Below are 14,469 nucleotides of genomic sequence, written 5' to 3'. Positions count from 1 at the left end.
CTCATTTTCTAAGATAGATCATTTAAAGTAAATACTCTGTAACTGCTATTTTAAAAAATAGCCAGTAAAATATTTTCTCCCTCTTTGAAGAGAGAAAATATTGATTTTTTTTTTTTGGTGTGTGCTCTATGTAGTAAAAATTGATGTCAGAGGTTTTCTACTATTATGTGAGACCCAGCTACGCTGCAGGCATTTTCTCTTTGAGGTTTTTTTTTTTAAACATTCCATATTTCTTAAAATTCTATATGATTCTCATAGTCTGAATTAATAAAGAAGTGGTAAACCCTTACGGAAATATTATACCTAATGGCAGATAATCCCAATATGCTGGACAACAAATCACAGGTTTTACCTTAAATATTCTCCTTAGTTGCCAGTGATATGAGGCTATTGTTTCTACACAAGCCAACAAGTGTATTTTTTCACTGTTTTTGTTTTCAGAAATTATTATAAAAAAAGTTTTTAGCTTATGAACCAGCAATATGTGCTTTTAGGGTGATGCTTAGAAAGATGGATGACCCACAAGAAGAGAAAAAGCTGATAAAGGCTTAGGTTTGCTTACAATACCCTCACATTTGTTTTAATATGATCAATTTGTATACATTACCTTTACTCATAAAGTTCTAGTACTTGTGATTCATTAGCACTAAAAAGACTTAGTTATTATTAAAACCAAATTGCTCACTTACTCTTTCGATCTTTTCAATTCTGAGCTTTTAACCATTGTAGCTGTATTCTATGGGGCCTCGTCTACTCTGACACCTAAGAATTCATCACAATACTAAGAAGGGGCGTTGTCTTACCTGAACGCCTTTTCTCAGCAGGATGATGTAGAGTCCAAATGAATGAATGAATGAATGAATGGATGGGTTCTATGACGGCCTTCCTGCCTGGCAGACTGGGTAAAAACTTCGGCCACACCCCTTCCTTTGGGCGTGACCCCAGTTTTGACTCAGTCTCGAAGCCTGGTAGAAGTGCGAGAAGCAGCTCTTAGGAAAGAAGAGTTTTCACAAAGAAAAGAATATCCTCTTCCAGTTTTTTTTTTTTTTCCTCCCTTTTTGCAGCAGGCAGGGATCCCGGGCAGAGGAATAGAACACCGACGCCTCCCAGCCAGGATCGTCGGAGTGGTGAGAGGATCGCCAGGGCGGTTAGCCAGGGGGGCTCGGGCCGGTCAGTGGATCTTCCGCGGATCCCCGACCCGCCAAACAGCTGTTTGGCGCGGGGACATTTCCCGGACCACCCGCCGGGCAGCTGAGTGGCACGGAGGCCACTCGGTCCGGCGGAGGAGCTGAGGCGCCGTTCAGCGCCAAACAGCTGAGCGGCGCGGGAAAACAGAGCGCTGATCAGCTGAGCGGCGCGAGAAGCGCAGCGCGCCCAAACCGACCGGCAGAGCCTCAGCGCCGTTTTTTCTCCCCCAGCGGAGAGGCACAGCCCCCTTAAGGACAAAAGAGCCATTCAAGCCGGTTAATTACCCTATTGCTGGCTATTAAAGACCCGCCATTGTTGGAGCCTCGTGGCTCATCCGGCTACTATTGGGAGGCGGGGCTTCCTCCCATTCGCCATTTTAAACGAGCAGTTTAGCCGCCGCTTTTTTCCTTTACATTAAGACACTTGGGCAAGAGGAAGGAAGAGGAATAAAAGATTAGAACCTCTATCAGTTCTGAGCGTGGTCTGCTACCACAGCCACAGACCGGGGGAGAGAGAGATATAAACGGTACTTTTGTCTGGACTAGGTGAGGAGGTGAGGAGGAATATTTTTTCTTTTCCTAACTGTTCCTATAGTGACCTTTAGTCACTGCCTTGCAGGATCTTCTGTCCAAAGATTCCTGTCTGTCCGGCCATTGTTTGTATAGGCAGAAGAGGGCACAGCCCCAAGCATCTGCATCTGATCTGCGTATCTCATTCCCCCTTTCCAGGCATTGCCTACTCGGGGTGTCTGGCACAATGGCAGACAATGTCTCGTATTCAGTCACACAGGTCCCTCAATTGTCCCCCCCACAGCAACAACAAAAACGCAGATCTTCTGAATCAGAGGTGGGGGGGAAGAAGAAAGCTAAAACAAAGCACCTTTCTCAGAAGGGACAGTCTAAAACGGCTGAGCGAGAGGCTTTGAGGAGACATTTGGCTTTAGAAAGGCAAATTAGCAGAGCACAGAGAACCAATGTCAATGGGACAAATTTGGTTTCCCCTGTCCCAGGGGTGGCACCCAGCACAGAACCTACTGCCGAGGAAGTGCTCAAGACTTGGTCTCCTCCTGGGGAAACTGAACAGTTAGATTCCTCCAATCCCTCCTCACCAGCTTCTTCACCCGACCACACTCCAGCGCCTCACCCCAACGACAAGGCGCAGGAGAACATATGGTCGGCACAATTTCATGCATTCATGCAGGATGCATTCTCCCAGTTCATGGCTTCTAAGGGGCAAGTGGCCTTTCACACACCCCGTAAGGGACGGGCTAGGCCGCCCCCTACCAGCATCTCTGAAACTTCCTCTCAATTGGGAGAGGGTGACTCAGTAGACCTGGACATGTCAGACATGCCCCTCTCGGAGGACGAGGAGACCGCACCTGAGCAGGCGACAAGCTCTGGCCTCTTTAACCCAGCGCTCCTAAAATCACTCCTGATAAAGGCAGTTTCCACAGTCAACCTAACATCAGTACAGGATGAGAAGCCCTCAACAAGCAAGGAGGCCAATCCTCTATTTGCCAAAAAGGTTCCACAGGATAAGTACATCCCATGTGCGGAGGTCTTTATGACCACGCTGGAGGAACAATGGTCCTCACTTGCGAGCCCACCGGCACCTAACAGCGCGGAAAGAAAGCTTTTCAACCTATCTCCCTCCTTCTCTAACATGTTAGAGGTTCCCACTGTAGATAACCCCTTGATCTCATTATTTTCTACCTCCGCGATTCCAGGAGACATGGCGGAGGTCTTGAGACCTGAGGAGAAGAAATTTGAACACTCCCTCCGGCGTTCCCATATGGCCGCAGCCTGGGCGGCCAGAGCAGCCACTTCATCATCATTCTTCGCGAGGGCCAGTATCATGTGGCTGAGGGAACTGCAAGGCACGGTGCCTCCAGACCAGGTCAGAGTACACCAAACATTGGCCAAGCTCCTCGCGGCCTCTCAATTCGTGTCTGACGCTTCACTGTACGCAACAAAGTATGCGGCAAGGTCCATTGCGGCCACAGTGGCCTCGCGAAGGCTACTGTGGCTCAAAAATTGGAAGACAGACCTGAGGTCCAAATGGCGTCTTTCGACGTCCAAATACAGTGGAGAAGCCCTGTTTGGTTCCATTCTGGACCCACACGTCAGCGAAGGCAGAGACAAGAAAAAAATCCTAGTGCATCCATCAAAGAAGTTAGACAGGAGAGGCAGTCAGGACTTCCGGAGACAGGGCTCCCGCCCAGGAAGCCCCTGGGAATGGAGACAGCCCTTTCGATCAGGGCAATCCTGGGACTGGCCCAGAGGCTCACGATCCTTCTATCCGAGACAGGATCGAACCCAGGATCGCCAAAGCCCGGGAGCCAGAGGCCAGTTCCAGTCCAGACGCCCATATAGGGGAGCGGGAGGCAGATCCTTTAAGCGTACCAAGTGACGCCAAACAGGACACTCCCATCGGGGGTCGGTTAGGAAACTTCATCGAGGTCTGGGAGCAGACCACCACCGACGCCTGGGTCTTGGAAACGATCAGGCATGGCCTGACCTTAGACTTTTGTTCTCCCCCACCAAGCCGGTTCATCAGATGCCCCATCTCCAGAAAGGTACACAAGACGAGGCTGATAACTTCGGCCATAGCTCACCTCCTGTCAATTCAAGCCATAGAGAGGGTACCAAAGGAAGAGGAGGGAAGAGGATTTTATTCCATCCTCTTCGTTATTCCAAAGACATCAGGAGGGTGGAGAGCAATATTGGACCTGAAGGGCCTGAATCATTTCATAAAGTACAGGAAGTTCAAGATGCACTCATTGAAGTCCATCCTAGCCAGCGTCAGGGAAGACGATCTATTATCCTCAATAGATCTCACAGAGGCGTACCTACACATTCCCATCCATCCCAGCTACCGGAAATTCCTCAGATTTACCTACGCGGGCCGGCATTACCAATACAGGGCCTTACCCTTCGGACTATCTTCAGCACCAAGGGTATTTACCAAAATCCTAGCTGTAATAGCAGCCCATCTCAGGCTGATGCCGGTTCGCGTACAGTTTTATCTGGACGACATCTTGATTCAGTCCAGATCTCAGGAACAAGCAAGGGCAGATCTCAAGACCACGATCCGAACCCTACAGGGGCACGGATTCTCGGTCAATCTAAACAAGAGCCACCTCATTCCCTCAAGGAGACTGCAACACCTGGGCGCGGTGATAGACACGTCACAGTGCAGGGTATTCCTTTCCCAGGAGCGACTGATCAGCATATCCAAGCTAATCCACCAAATTCAAAAGATCAGGAGAGTGCCCTTGCTACAACTCTCGAAGCTCCTGGGGAAGATGATATCTTGCATGGGCATCATCCCATGGGCAAGGCTCCACTCGAGGGAGTTGCAGTGGTTCCTCCTACCCTACCAGAGGAGGAACCTCAGCACCTCCAACAGGAGTGTGCTGGTACCAGCACAGGTGATGAAATCACTAAAATGGTGGCTATCCCCCATGACACTCAAGGGGAGCATATTCAGGGAACCGAACAGGGTCACGCTCACGACAGATGCGAGCCTGTTCGGATGGGGAGCCCATCTGGGGACCCAGATAGCACAGGGCCAGTGGGGTCAGAAGGACCTGTCACACAGCATCAACTGGCTAGAGCTCCGGGCCATACACCTGGCCCTCCGTCATTTCTCACACCTAGTAACGAGGAGGCACGTCCTCGTGCTTACAGACAATGTAGCAGCCAAGGCGCATGTAAACAAGGAGGGAGGAACGAAATCAGTGGAACTAATGAAGGAAGCATTGGCTCTGTCTCGGTGGGCAGAAGCCAATGTGAGTTCCATCAGAGCGGAACACATCTCAGGGGAGACAAACACCCAGGCAGACTCCCTGAGCAGAGCCAAGGTGGACCAGTCGGAATGGCGTCTGGACCCGGCTCTCTTCGAGGAGATCTCCCGGAGGTTCGGACAACCGCACCTAGATCTATTTGCCAACCACAAGAACACACAGCTCCCCAGGTTCTTCTCCAGATTCCCGTCCCCGGGATCGGAGGGAACGGATGCTCTCAGGTGCCGGTGGCCGGCGCAACTCCTGTACGCCTTCCCACCACTGCCATTAATACCGGCAACCATACGCAAGATGATCCTGGAGGGCGCAGAAATGGTCTGCATTGCCCCTCACTGGCCACGGCGCCCGTGGTTTGCCGACCTCGTGGACCTTTCGATATCACCTCCGTGGAGGATCCCCCCGGACAAGGTAAAACTCAGTCAGGGCAAGCTTGTACACCCAGATCCCCAGTGGCTACAACTAGCCGCTTGGCATTTGAGCGGCAAAGCTTAACTAAACAATCTTATTCTGCAGGGGTGATATCGATCATACAGGCATCACGAAGAGCGTCCACTAATAGGATTTATGACGCTACGTGGAAGGGATTTTGTAGGTGGTGCGCTTCGCTTCACCTAGACCCGACCGCAGTATCTATTCCCAATATCCTAGATTACCTACTGGAGGGTCTTAATAAGGGCCTGTCAGTCAATACTATCCGCAGACAGATATCGGCCCTCTCAACTGTACTCTCCTGCGACAACTTAACTTCCCTAGCACAGCATCCAGCTATTAATGCCTTTTTAAAAGGGGCATCTAACACAAAGCCCCCAGTCATACACAGGTACCCGTCCTGGAACCTGCCTAAGGTCCTTCTAGCCTTGACATCAGCACCCTTCGAACCTCTTGAAACATGCTCACTCCATCACCTATCACTGAAGGTAGCTTTCCTTGTGGCAATTACTTCAGCAAGAAGAATCTCAGAACTAGCAGCACTGTCAGTAAGGAAGGATCTGTGTACCTTTTTCAAAGACAGGGTCGTTCTTAGACCAGACCCGACCTTCATTCCGAAGGTAAATAGCATCTTTCACAGATCTCAGGAACTTTCGCTTCCTGATTTCTGTCCAAGACCCAAACATAGACTAGAACACAGATGGCACAAGCTGGACGTGCGGAGAGCGCTGTGTTTCTACGTGAAACGCACCTCGGCTTTCCGAAAGACTGAAGCATTATTTGTGTCCTTTCAACCAGCAACTATGGGAAAGAAGGTATCTCCTTCCACCATAGGCAGGTGGATCAGAGCCTGCATAGCGCAGGCCTACGTCTCACAGGATTTGCCAGCACCCACTCAGGTGACTGCTCACTCAACTCGGAGCGCAGCTACATCTGCGGCGTGGCTAACGCAAGCTCCGGTGGAAGAGATTTGCAGGGCCGCAACCTGGTCCTCACCTTCGGTTTTTATTCGACATTACCGTTTAGACTCCCTAGCAGCAGCAGACGCGGCTTTTGGCAGAAGAGTTCTTCAACAAGTCGTATCTGCTCAGAGTTCGGTAGCCTAGACATTCCCTCCCAGGGGGACATGAGGGCTTTGGTATGTCCCATCCATTTGGACTCTACAGCCATCCTGCTGGAGAAGGGGCGTTGTCTTACCTGAACGCCTTTTCTCAGCAGGATGATGTAGAGTCCAAGCCCACCCAGAGGATAGGTCTAGGCAGGGTTATAATAAAGATATAATAAAGAGCTGCAAGGTTAATTCCAACAAAGTTTCTCGCCTAAGTCAAAACTGGGGTCACGCCCAAAGGAAGGGGTGTGGCCGAAGTTTTTACCCAGTCTGCCAGGCAGGAAGGCCGTCATAGAACCCATCCATTCATTCATTCATTCATTCATTTGGACTCTACAGCCATCCTGCTGGAGAATGTTTAGACATTTATTTATATCTAGTTAAGAGTTAATGTATGCATCTAGGGAGGTGGTGTAAGTAATACCTATTGGAGGCTTTACCAGCAAACACTTCCAAATGAGTCTCTTCTTCTAAAATCCCTTGTATAATTTAACGCATATGATTTTAAACAGTGTGCAGACCACCCACAAAATGAAAGGCATTATTCTTCAAAGAAAGCCAATGAAACAGTCTCTGGAAGGATCAGAATATTTCCAAACACACTAAGTTTTATAGCCACTTCAACAATAATTCCTTTTAACTCTCAATTTCACACAAAATTCTCACAAATTCACACATATACACAAATGTGACATGCTCCCAATAAACGGATGGTTATCTTGACTACAATTTTCAGTCCCACATAGGACAGTCAATGTATCTCAAGATGCTTTATAATTAGGTGAGTGACCACTAGATTTATTTATTCTATGGGTTTGGATATAACCACTCACTGGCAGTCTAAGGCGAGAAGGAAATGCATGCAGGTGAATCAGCAAATTGACAAAGCAGAAAACAATATAACAATGCAATAAAAGGAACATATGTTCTGCTATAGGAGTATCAGATCAAATGTGTATAGATCAGCATATAGTAAAAAATCAATTTAATAGGTTTACTTGTAAGAATTAATTAGTACAGTTTCTAAATGTCAGCAATTTTAAGATGTGTGGACTTTTTAAAGCTAAAGAGGAAAGGACAAACTCGCTTAACTGCTAGTTAAATTCATTGATACAATTTCCAGATCATTTCAGATTTTCTGAAAGATAAAAACCTGTTGCAATTTTATATCCTGAACATAATTCAGATTCTTGAAATAAACATGAAAATGTTAAGTTAGATTACTACTTTTATGTCTATATTAATTATCTATATTAGCTTTTTCTTAGGCTGTTTAGATATTATTTTAAGGTTGTCTTGGTACATTCTTTAATCCTGTTGCCTGGAAACATTCTTTGCAGTCCCAAATCCATGGTGTTTAATTCTTTTGCCTCTGCTGTGCTGGAAGTCCATTATGCCAATCATTTGTAATTCTCATCCAGGACCAAGCAAGCCAAGAAGAAAACAAAGCCCTTTAACTATCTGCAGATCAGGCAAACAAGTCAAGATCTTGCAACAGCAAAATGACCAGGGGATGTTTGGTGCAACAAACAGAAAGAAAACATGGTACATTGTATTAAAAAGCTCATAATAGCTCTTAAAATCTCTCATCAAAAGATTCTGTGGTGATCTTTGACCCAATGTTATTGGCTGTGTGTGTGTGTGTGTGTGTGTGTCTGTGTGTGTGTGTGTGTGTATGTGTGTGTGTGTGTGTCCGTGTTGACTTCTCACAACTCCCTGGACAGGTCCTTGAAGTTTTCTTGGCAAAGGTTTTGGAAGTGGTTTGCCATTCCCTCCTTCTTTGCACTGAGAAAGAGTGACTGGCCCAAGATTACCCAACTGGCTTTGTGTCTAAGGGACCAGAATCCACAGCCTTCTGGCTTCTAGCCTGATATCCTAACTCCTAGACCAAGCTGTCTCAATTACTGTTTTTTTCATTACATTGTGCTGTATAGCTAAAGACTAATGATGATACTTTGGTTTAGTCTAGAACAAGGGTAGGCAACCTTGGCTCTTTTATGACTCATGGACTTCAACTCCCAGAATTCCTGAGCCAGCATAGGAATAGCTGGCTCAGGAATTCTGGGAGTTGAAGTCCATGAGTCATAAAAGAGCCAAGGTTGCCTATCCCTGGTCTAGAATATGATACATGGGTCTTTTAAAATCAAGAATATGCACAATATGCAAAAATCAAGAATATGCCCCATCCTTTCTATTCTCTTAATACAAATAATTCCTGGATCAAAGATTATGCAGTAAAAAGAATAAAGGCTGAACATAATTGTTTTAGATTAAGGAATTCTCATCTTGCTATCCCTGTTTGTAAACATGTCAGAGAAATGCATCCTTTGGAAGGCTCCTACATTATTAGCCTTTTAAATGTCTACATTTGCATTACTTAGATGGAATAACTATTATGAGAGTTTAAGCATTTGTTTGTCTCCAAGATAAGTCAATCACAGCAGGCTATTCCAATCTATACTAAGCAAGAAGTGTTTTTATTAATTTTTTTTCTACTGACAGAAGACAATCTGCCATATAAAAAGAACTGTATTCCCTGAGGCAAGCTTCAAACTTCTGAGGTTCTGTTCATATTTTCCTAGCTACCTTTCTGCCATGCAAACTTATTAGGATTACACTAAGTTGCTTTCTCTGGGAGGTATTGTCATTTTCCCTGGCAAAAAAAAATGATTTTTCCCCCAGGCTCTTGTCGTCTCTTCTAATGCTCTGATTCTATTTTAGGCTCAATACTGCACATATCTGATTTATTTGATGTTGGCTTAGAGTATTATGTGAACTTTACTATTGTATGTTATGCAATAAATCATGGTACAATTACGCCATAACCTAGAGTGATGCATGGGCTCACTTATTAGCAATATTTGACATTAGCTTGTTTAAGAAGGAATTCCTGTCAGTTCCCTGTTTGCAAAAGAACTGTCTTCATACAACAACTGGTGCTTTCAACAGATTGGTAGTATAATAGTAGCAATCTGATGCATCATCTTCAGGGATGATGTTATAATTGCTAAGCAGCAATGTAATATTCTGGTTTGTACATTATTCCCCTAAACCAGGGGTGTCAAACTGCTGGCCTGTGGGCCGGTTGCATCATGCAGAGGCCGTGCCCACCCCAGCTCCAGCAACATGTCATGTGATGTGGCGAGTTCTCACCCGTGCCCTAAACCATTTTGTGGCTTCATCAATTTGTTGATCAGAAAGTATAATATCCTTATTAGTTATAATGATTAACTCCAATTCTATTTTACGGACTTCAGAATTGACCTTCCTACATGGAGAATATGTCCCAGAACTCTAATGCAAGAAGTGTGTGTGTGTGTGTGTGTGTGTGTGTGTGTGTGTGTGTGTTTGTATGTGTGTATATGTATGTGTATATATGTATGTATGTTATAAGAGCAAACAAACACGAACACCAGGAAAAATATAAAACTAGAAATATTTATTCTAATGCCAAGCTTTTGTCGGCCAACTGCCGACATCATCAGGGCTTAAAACCAGTCAATGGGAGTCTCCTTTATAGTGCTAGTCAATTTGTGCACATGGCTCCTGGACCTCATCATCGGTCCTACTTGATTGGGCTGCGTGTGGATTATGTTCTTGATGTTAATTAATGCTTGGCATTAGAATAAATATTTCTAGTTTTATATTTTTCCTGGTGTTCATGTTTGTTTGCTCTTATAATATGACTATACCCAGGATTCGTATTTTTAACGAAATTAGTAATAATGTATGTGTGTGTGTATATATACACATGCACATACACACAAAATTTTTCTGTCCTTGTAGTGTAGGTGCAAATGTGAGATCATTCTTGATTTGACCAAATTTGCCTCTGGTTTTCCTCCACAGTGCTCCAGAATTGCAATGTCTGTTTCATCTCCCTGAACTATTTGTAGCAGCTCATCAAGAGCTTGAATATCATTTGCGCATGGGTACAAATGTTTACATCACTCCATTTAATGTGTTAATTGTGCCCCATCCTGGATTGGGAGACCCTGCTTGCAACCACTTATGCCTTAACCATTTCTTTGTTAGGGTGTTGCAAAACTCTCTAACTGGGACTTGAAAATCATTTGGAAACTACAATTGTCCAGAATGCAGTAGCATTGGTACCTACTGAAATATTTGAAGGTGAAATTGATCCAAAATATTTTATAAATGTAACTCCATCACTTATTAGCAAATTAGAAAAATCACATATCAAATATTGAAAACATCCAAGCAATGTCCTGACCAAGAAGGAACATTTAATCATATACAGTGGTTATATAAAAAAATTCAAAAGTACTCAAAAATACATCAAATAGGAAGTCTTAAAAATAAAATTCGAGCTGAAACCACATTTTTATTAGATATAATTCCAGAAACAATAAATGCAAAATGTCACAATTACTACATACTGGCAGCTGCAAGACCAAATTTTGTACAACACTGGAAAAGAGGAATCTTGCCAACAATATTAGATTGGTTAACCAGACTAAGATAAATGTAGTAATGGCAAAATTGAGAGTATATACCTATTACAGAGGTCTAACCCAAATCTATGCAGGAATGGTTCCTTTTAATCCTATATATATCAGGGGTCTCCAACTCCCGTGCCATGAAAAGGTATCAATCTGTGCAATCTGAGGGCAAGTGTGTGAAGAAGCTTCATTTGTGCATGCACAGGATTGAGTTGTGCGCCCGAAACCACCTCCTTCCCCCTGCTGCCATCATTGCCAGTCTATGGAGTAAGAAAGATGGGAGACCCCTGCTACACATTACACAGCAAGCCAAACTTAGATGCCGGAATACCCGTAAACAGCTAGTATCTGTTTGCAATTAAAAATGTATTAAAACCACTTATACTAAAACTAACTAACCAAATAAACAAAAAATCCTAGTGCCATAGCTAAACTTTCACATGCAGACCACAAGTTTCATCTCATCCATCTCACCCTCACCTTGTGCTTGCAAGAAAAGCCAGATCTTAAGTGCTTTTTGAAAGGTTAAAAGAGTGGGGGGAGGGGGGGTTGCTGCCAAATATCAGGGGATAGGGTGATCCATAGGGCAGTGGCTGACATGGAAAGGGCATAGATTCCATAAGATGGCACCATAGAAAAAAGGAGACTAGGAGCATGTCCAGCCTGTTTTTCATCTGAGAAAATGGGCACATATCCTTAAGGAGAGGGAGGTCCTGCAGATAAGCTGGTCCCATGTTTTACAGTTTTAAAGTTAAGCATGAATTGCACCCAGAAAGAAACCGTGAGCCAGTGCAACTTGTGCAAGTGATGTGTAATGTGGGTAAATCTGGGGACACACATCACTATCCATGCATTTTGACCAGTTGTAACTTCCAGGTAATCTTCAAAGGCAGCCCAATGTACAGCATGTTGCAGGAATGGGCACAACTGGCACGTAAGTCAGATCTGTGCAAAGCTGTCAGAGTAAAAAATGAAATATCACCCAGGTTGGAGGAACCGAAAACCCAGAGCCAGTCTGACTTGCCAGAGTTGCCAGGATTGAGTCAAAGTCATTCCATCCAGCCCGAGACCTTATGCGCACTCAGCCAGACTGCAATAGCATTAATCTGTCCATCTAGTGGTGAAAATGAATAACTGAATATCATCAGCATTCTAATGATACTGCACCCCATGCCATCAGATTATTTCCTCCAGCAATTTCATGTAGGTATTAAAGAGGCGAGTCAAAATACTGAAGCGCTGAGGCACATCCTTCATTGACCTCTCCTTCTCTACCAACACTGACTGTAACCAGAAAGTAGAAAGTAGAACCACCACATAAAGTGCCTCCCACTCCCAACCACCAAAGCTGGTCCAGAAGAACACCATGGTCAATGGCACTGACAGCTCCTAAGAGCCAGGGAGGCCAGAATGGTTGCATCACTCCCATCCAAGCTCTCCTAAACTCATCTACACGCACAAGGCTTTTAAGGAAAAAGTTACGAGACCAATAAAAAAATAATAGACGAAAGGCCTTAAAAGCAATTATCTTCAATGTTCAATATATAAATGTCCAGGTTGTAATCAACAGTTGTGAGAAATGGATGGAAGAGAAGGGAAAGGGAGAATGTGTCACTAGAAAGTTATCCTTTAGTGTTTTTATTTATGCTTCTTACTTGTTTCTTTGTTTTATTTCACTACCACTATCAAATTAGGCTTTTCTTTCCCTTTGCTAACAATAAAAAAATCTTTTTAAAAAAGAGAAATAGTAGTCATTTACTCTCAAACCTCTAATCTTCCTCAATTTGGTATACTCCAGCTTTGCTAGATTACAAGTACTTTCTTATCTTATCCAGTTACAGCAATCTGGCACAGGTCTAGATTTGATGGGGTTTACACTTAAGTCTATCCATAAACTAGGTAAAAGCAAGGTAGGTGAATGCCCACTTTAGACTGTTTTCTCGGTTAATCTGTTTTTACAGTTTCCTTTATTATCTTGTGTAAGGTCAGTCGGGTTTAACCAATGGCAAAAAAGTACACTTGCTAACATAATTATATTAAAAGCTTTACAATAAACAATTTAAATTATCAGTTACATGTCTAAAATGTTTCCATTGCTCCTCAACAGGATGTGAAGATAAATCTCTTTTGTTATGCCTTCTAAAAAAACTTTTTGGATTCTTTTTTTGTGTGGCTGTAACCCAGCTGAATTTGCTTTTAACAAAGTTACAGAGAAACCTTTGAGGATGTGTCTAATGGAAAATTAATAATACCAAACATGTGTCCTTCAATGTCAAACTCCACTGCCAATCTATATACATAATAAGCGGCTCAGGAGAAGCAATGTTTGTAGAGCAAACTTTGACACTTAAGCACGCCCAGCAGTGGTATTCTCCATATCCAATGAGTGTATATGAATGCATAGCATATGTCCTATATGTTACACAACTTACAGAAGAGGTGGCATCTGTCTCAGAAAGCAAAATCCCAAGATATTTCCATGTTTATCCTAATCAGCATAGCCCAAAGGACCATGTTACCATCATCTGACATTGACTGGAGACAATTAAGACAGTTGCTTCTTTGGTTTTTTGTTTGTTTGTTTGTTTCTTCTGCAGACTTTTGGTTTCCAAACAGTCCTTCTCTGTGGGCTCATGTGGCCCTCCCCATTCTTGCATTCTTTGATCCACTTTCCCCCCACAGGCAGAAGAAAGGGAAAGTGTTTCCAGATGAACTGTCTTTGTTTGGCTTGGTCTTATTTACACTTCAGGGGGTTTGAATGCTCTTTTCTTGATGGAGAAAAACTTTACTGGAGAACTCTGAACTACTCTGAAAGCACTATAACCAGCATCAAAATGAAATGTTTTACAACCATCATTGCTATTCAGTGAAGAAAAAATTTTTTCAATCTAACACTTTCGTGAATCCATCAGCATTTTCTAATGCAAGAATATATTCAATTTTCAACAGAAACATTTATAAGTTAGCAATTTAACACAATGAAGTAAAAAAAGCAAACAAAACAAGGGGGAAAAAACCCCTACTGAATGTATAGACCTTGGAGAGAACATTAAGAAAAAAAATTAGTATATTATTATTGTAATAGGTGGTTAAGTAACACTTTCCTACCTGTTGAACTTCACTTTCTCCGTTTGAGATTTTTTCTGTGTACACAAAGGAGTTGAATATCCGCTGCAACAAAATTAAGAAAGACCACTTAGACATCAAGGCACAATAATCATGGTTTTAACATATTCAGAATAAAAAGCAGCTGGACTGAATATGGGTATCATAAGGCAAAAGATTAAAGTTTAAAAGAATTATCATAATAGAGAATGAAAAACCACACCAGTTTCATTTAGACACACATATGCTTCCTTAATTAAATTAAACATGTTTGTGTTTTTTGTGGAAAAAGACTAGGATATTGCATCCAGAGTGCCTGTTATTGCGTCCAAATGGTACAAATTTTAAAAAGCTATGCTTTACATCTGAAA

General features: G+C 43.5%; 1 protein-coding gene across 3 annotated transcripts in view; it reads right to left on the bottom strand.

Moving 5' to 3' along the window:
- Nucleotides 1–14,469, bottom strand: part of CACHD1 (cache domain containing 1) — a 145,097-nt gene that overhangs the window by 81,929 nt on the left and 48,699 nt on the right. For all 3 annotated transcript variants that reach the window (XM_039328941.1, XM_039328942.1, XM_039328943.1), the window contains exon 2: nucleotides 14,102–14,164. In XM_039328941.1, the coding sequence (XP_039184875.1) occupies nucleotides 14,102–14,164 (63 nt within the window). The remainder of the gene's footprint in view (nucleotides 1–14,101; nucleotides 14,165–14,469) is intronic.

The sequence above is a fragment of the Crotalus tigris genome, unplaced genomic scaffold (genome assembly GCF_016545835.1).
Source record: "Crotalus tigris isolate CLP2741 ecotype Arizona unplaced genomic scaffold, ASM1654583v1 scf7180000024385.1074895, whole genome shotgun sequence".
NCBI classification, from domain to species: Eukaryota; Metazoa; Chordata; class Lepidosauria; order Squamata; family Viperidae; genus Crotalus; species Crotalus tigris.
This window is presented reverse-complemented; position numbering and strand designations above follow the sequence as displayed.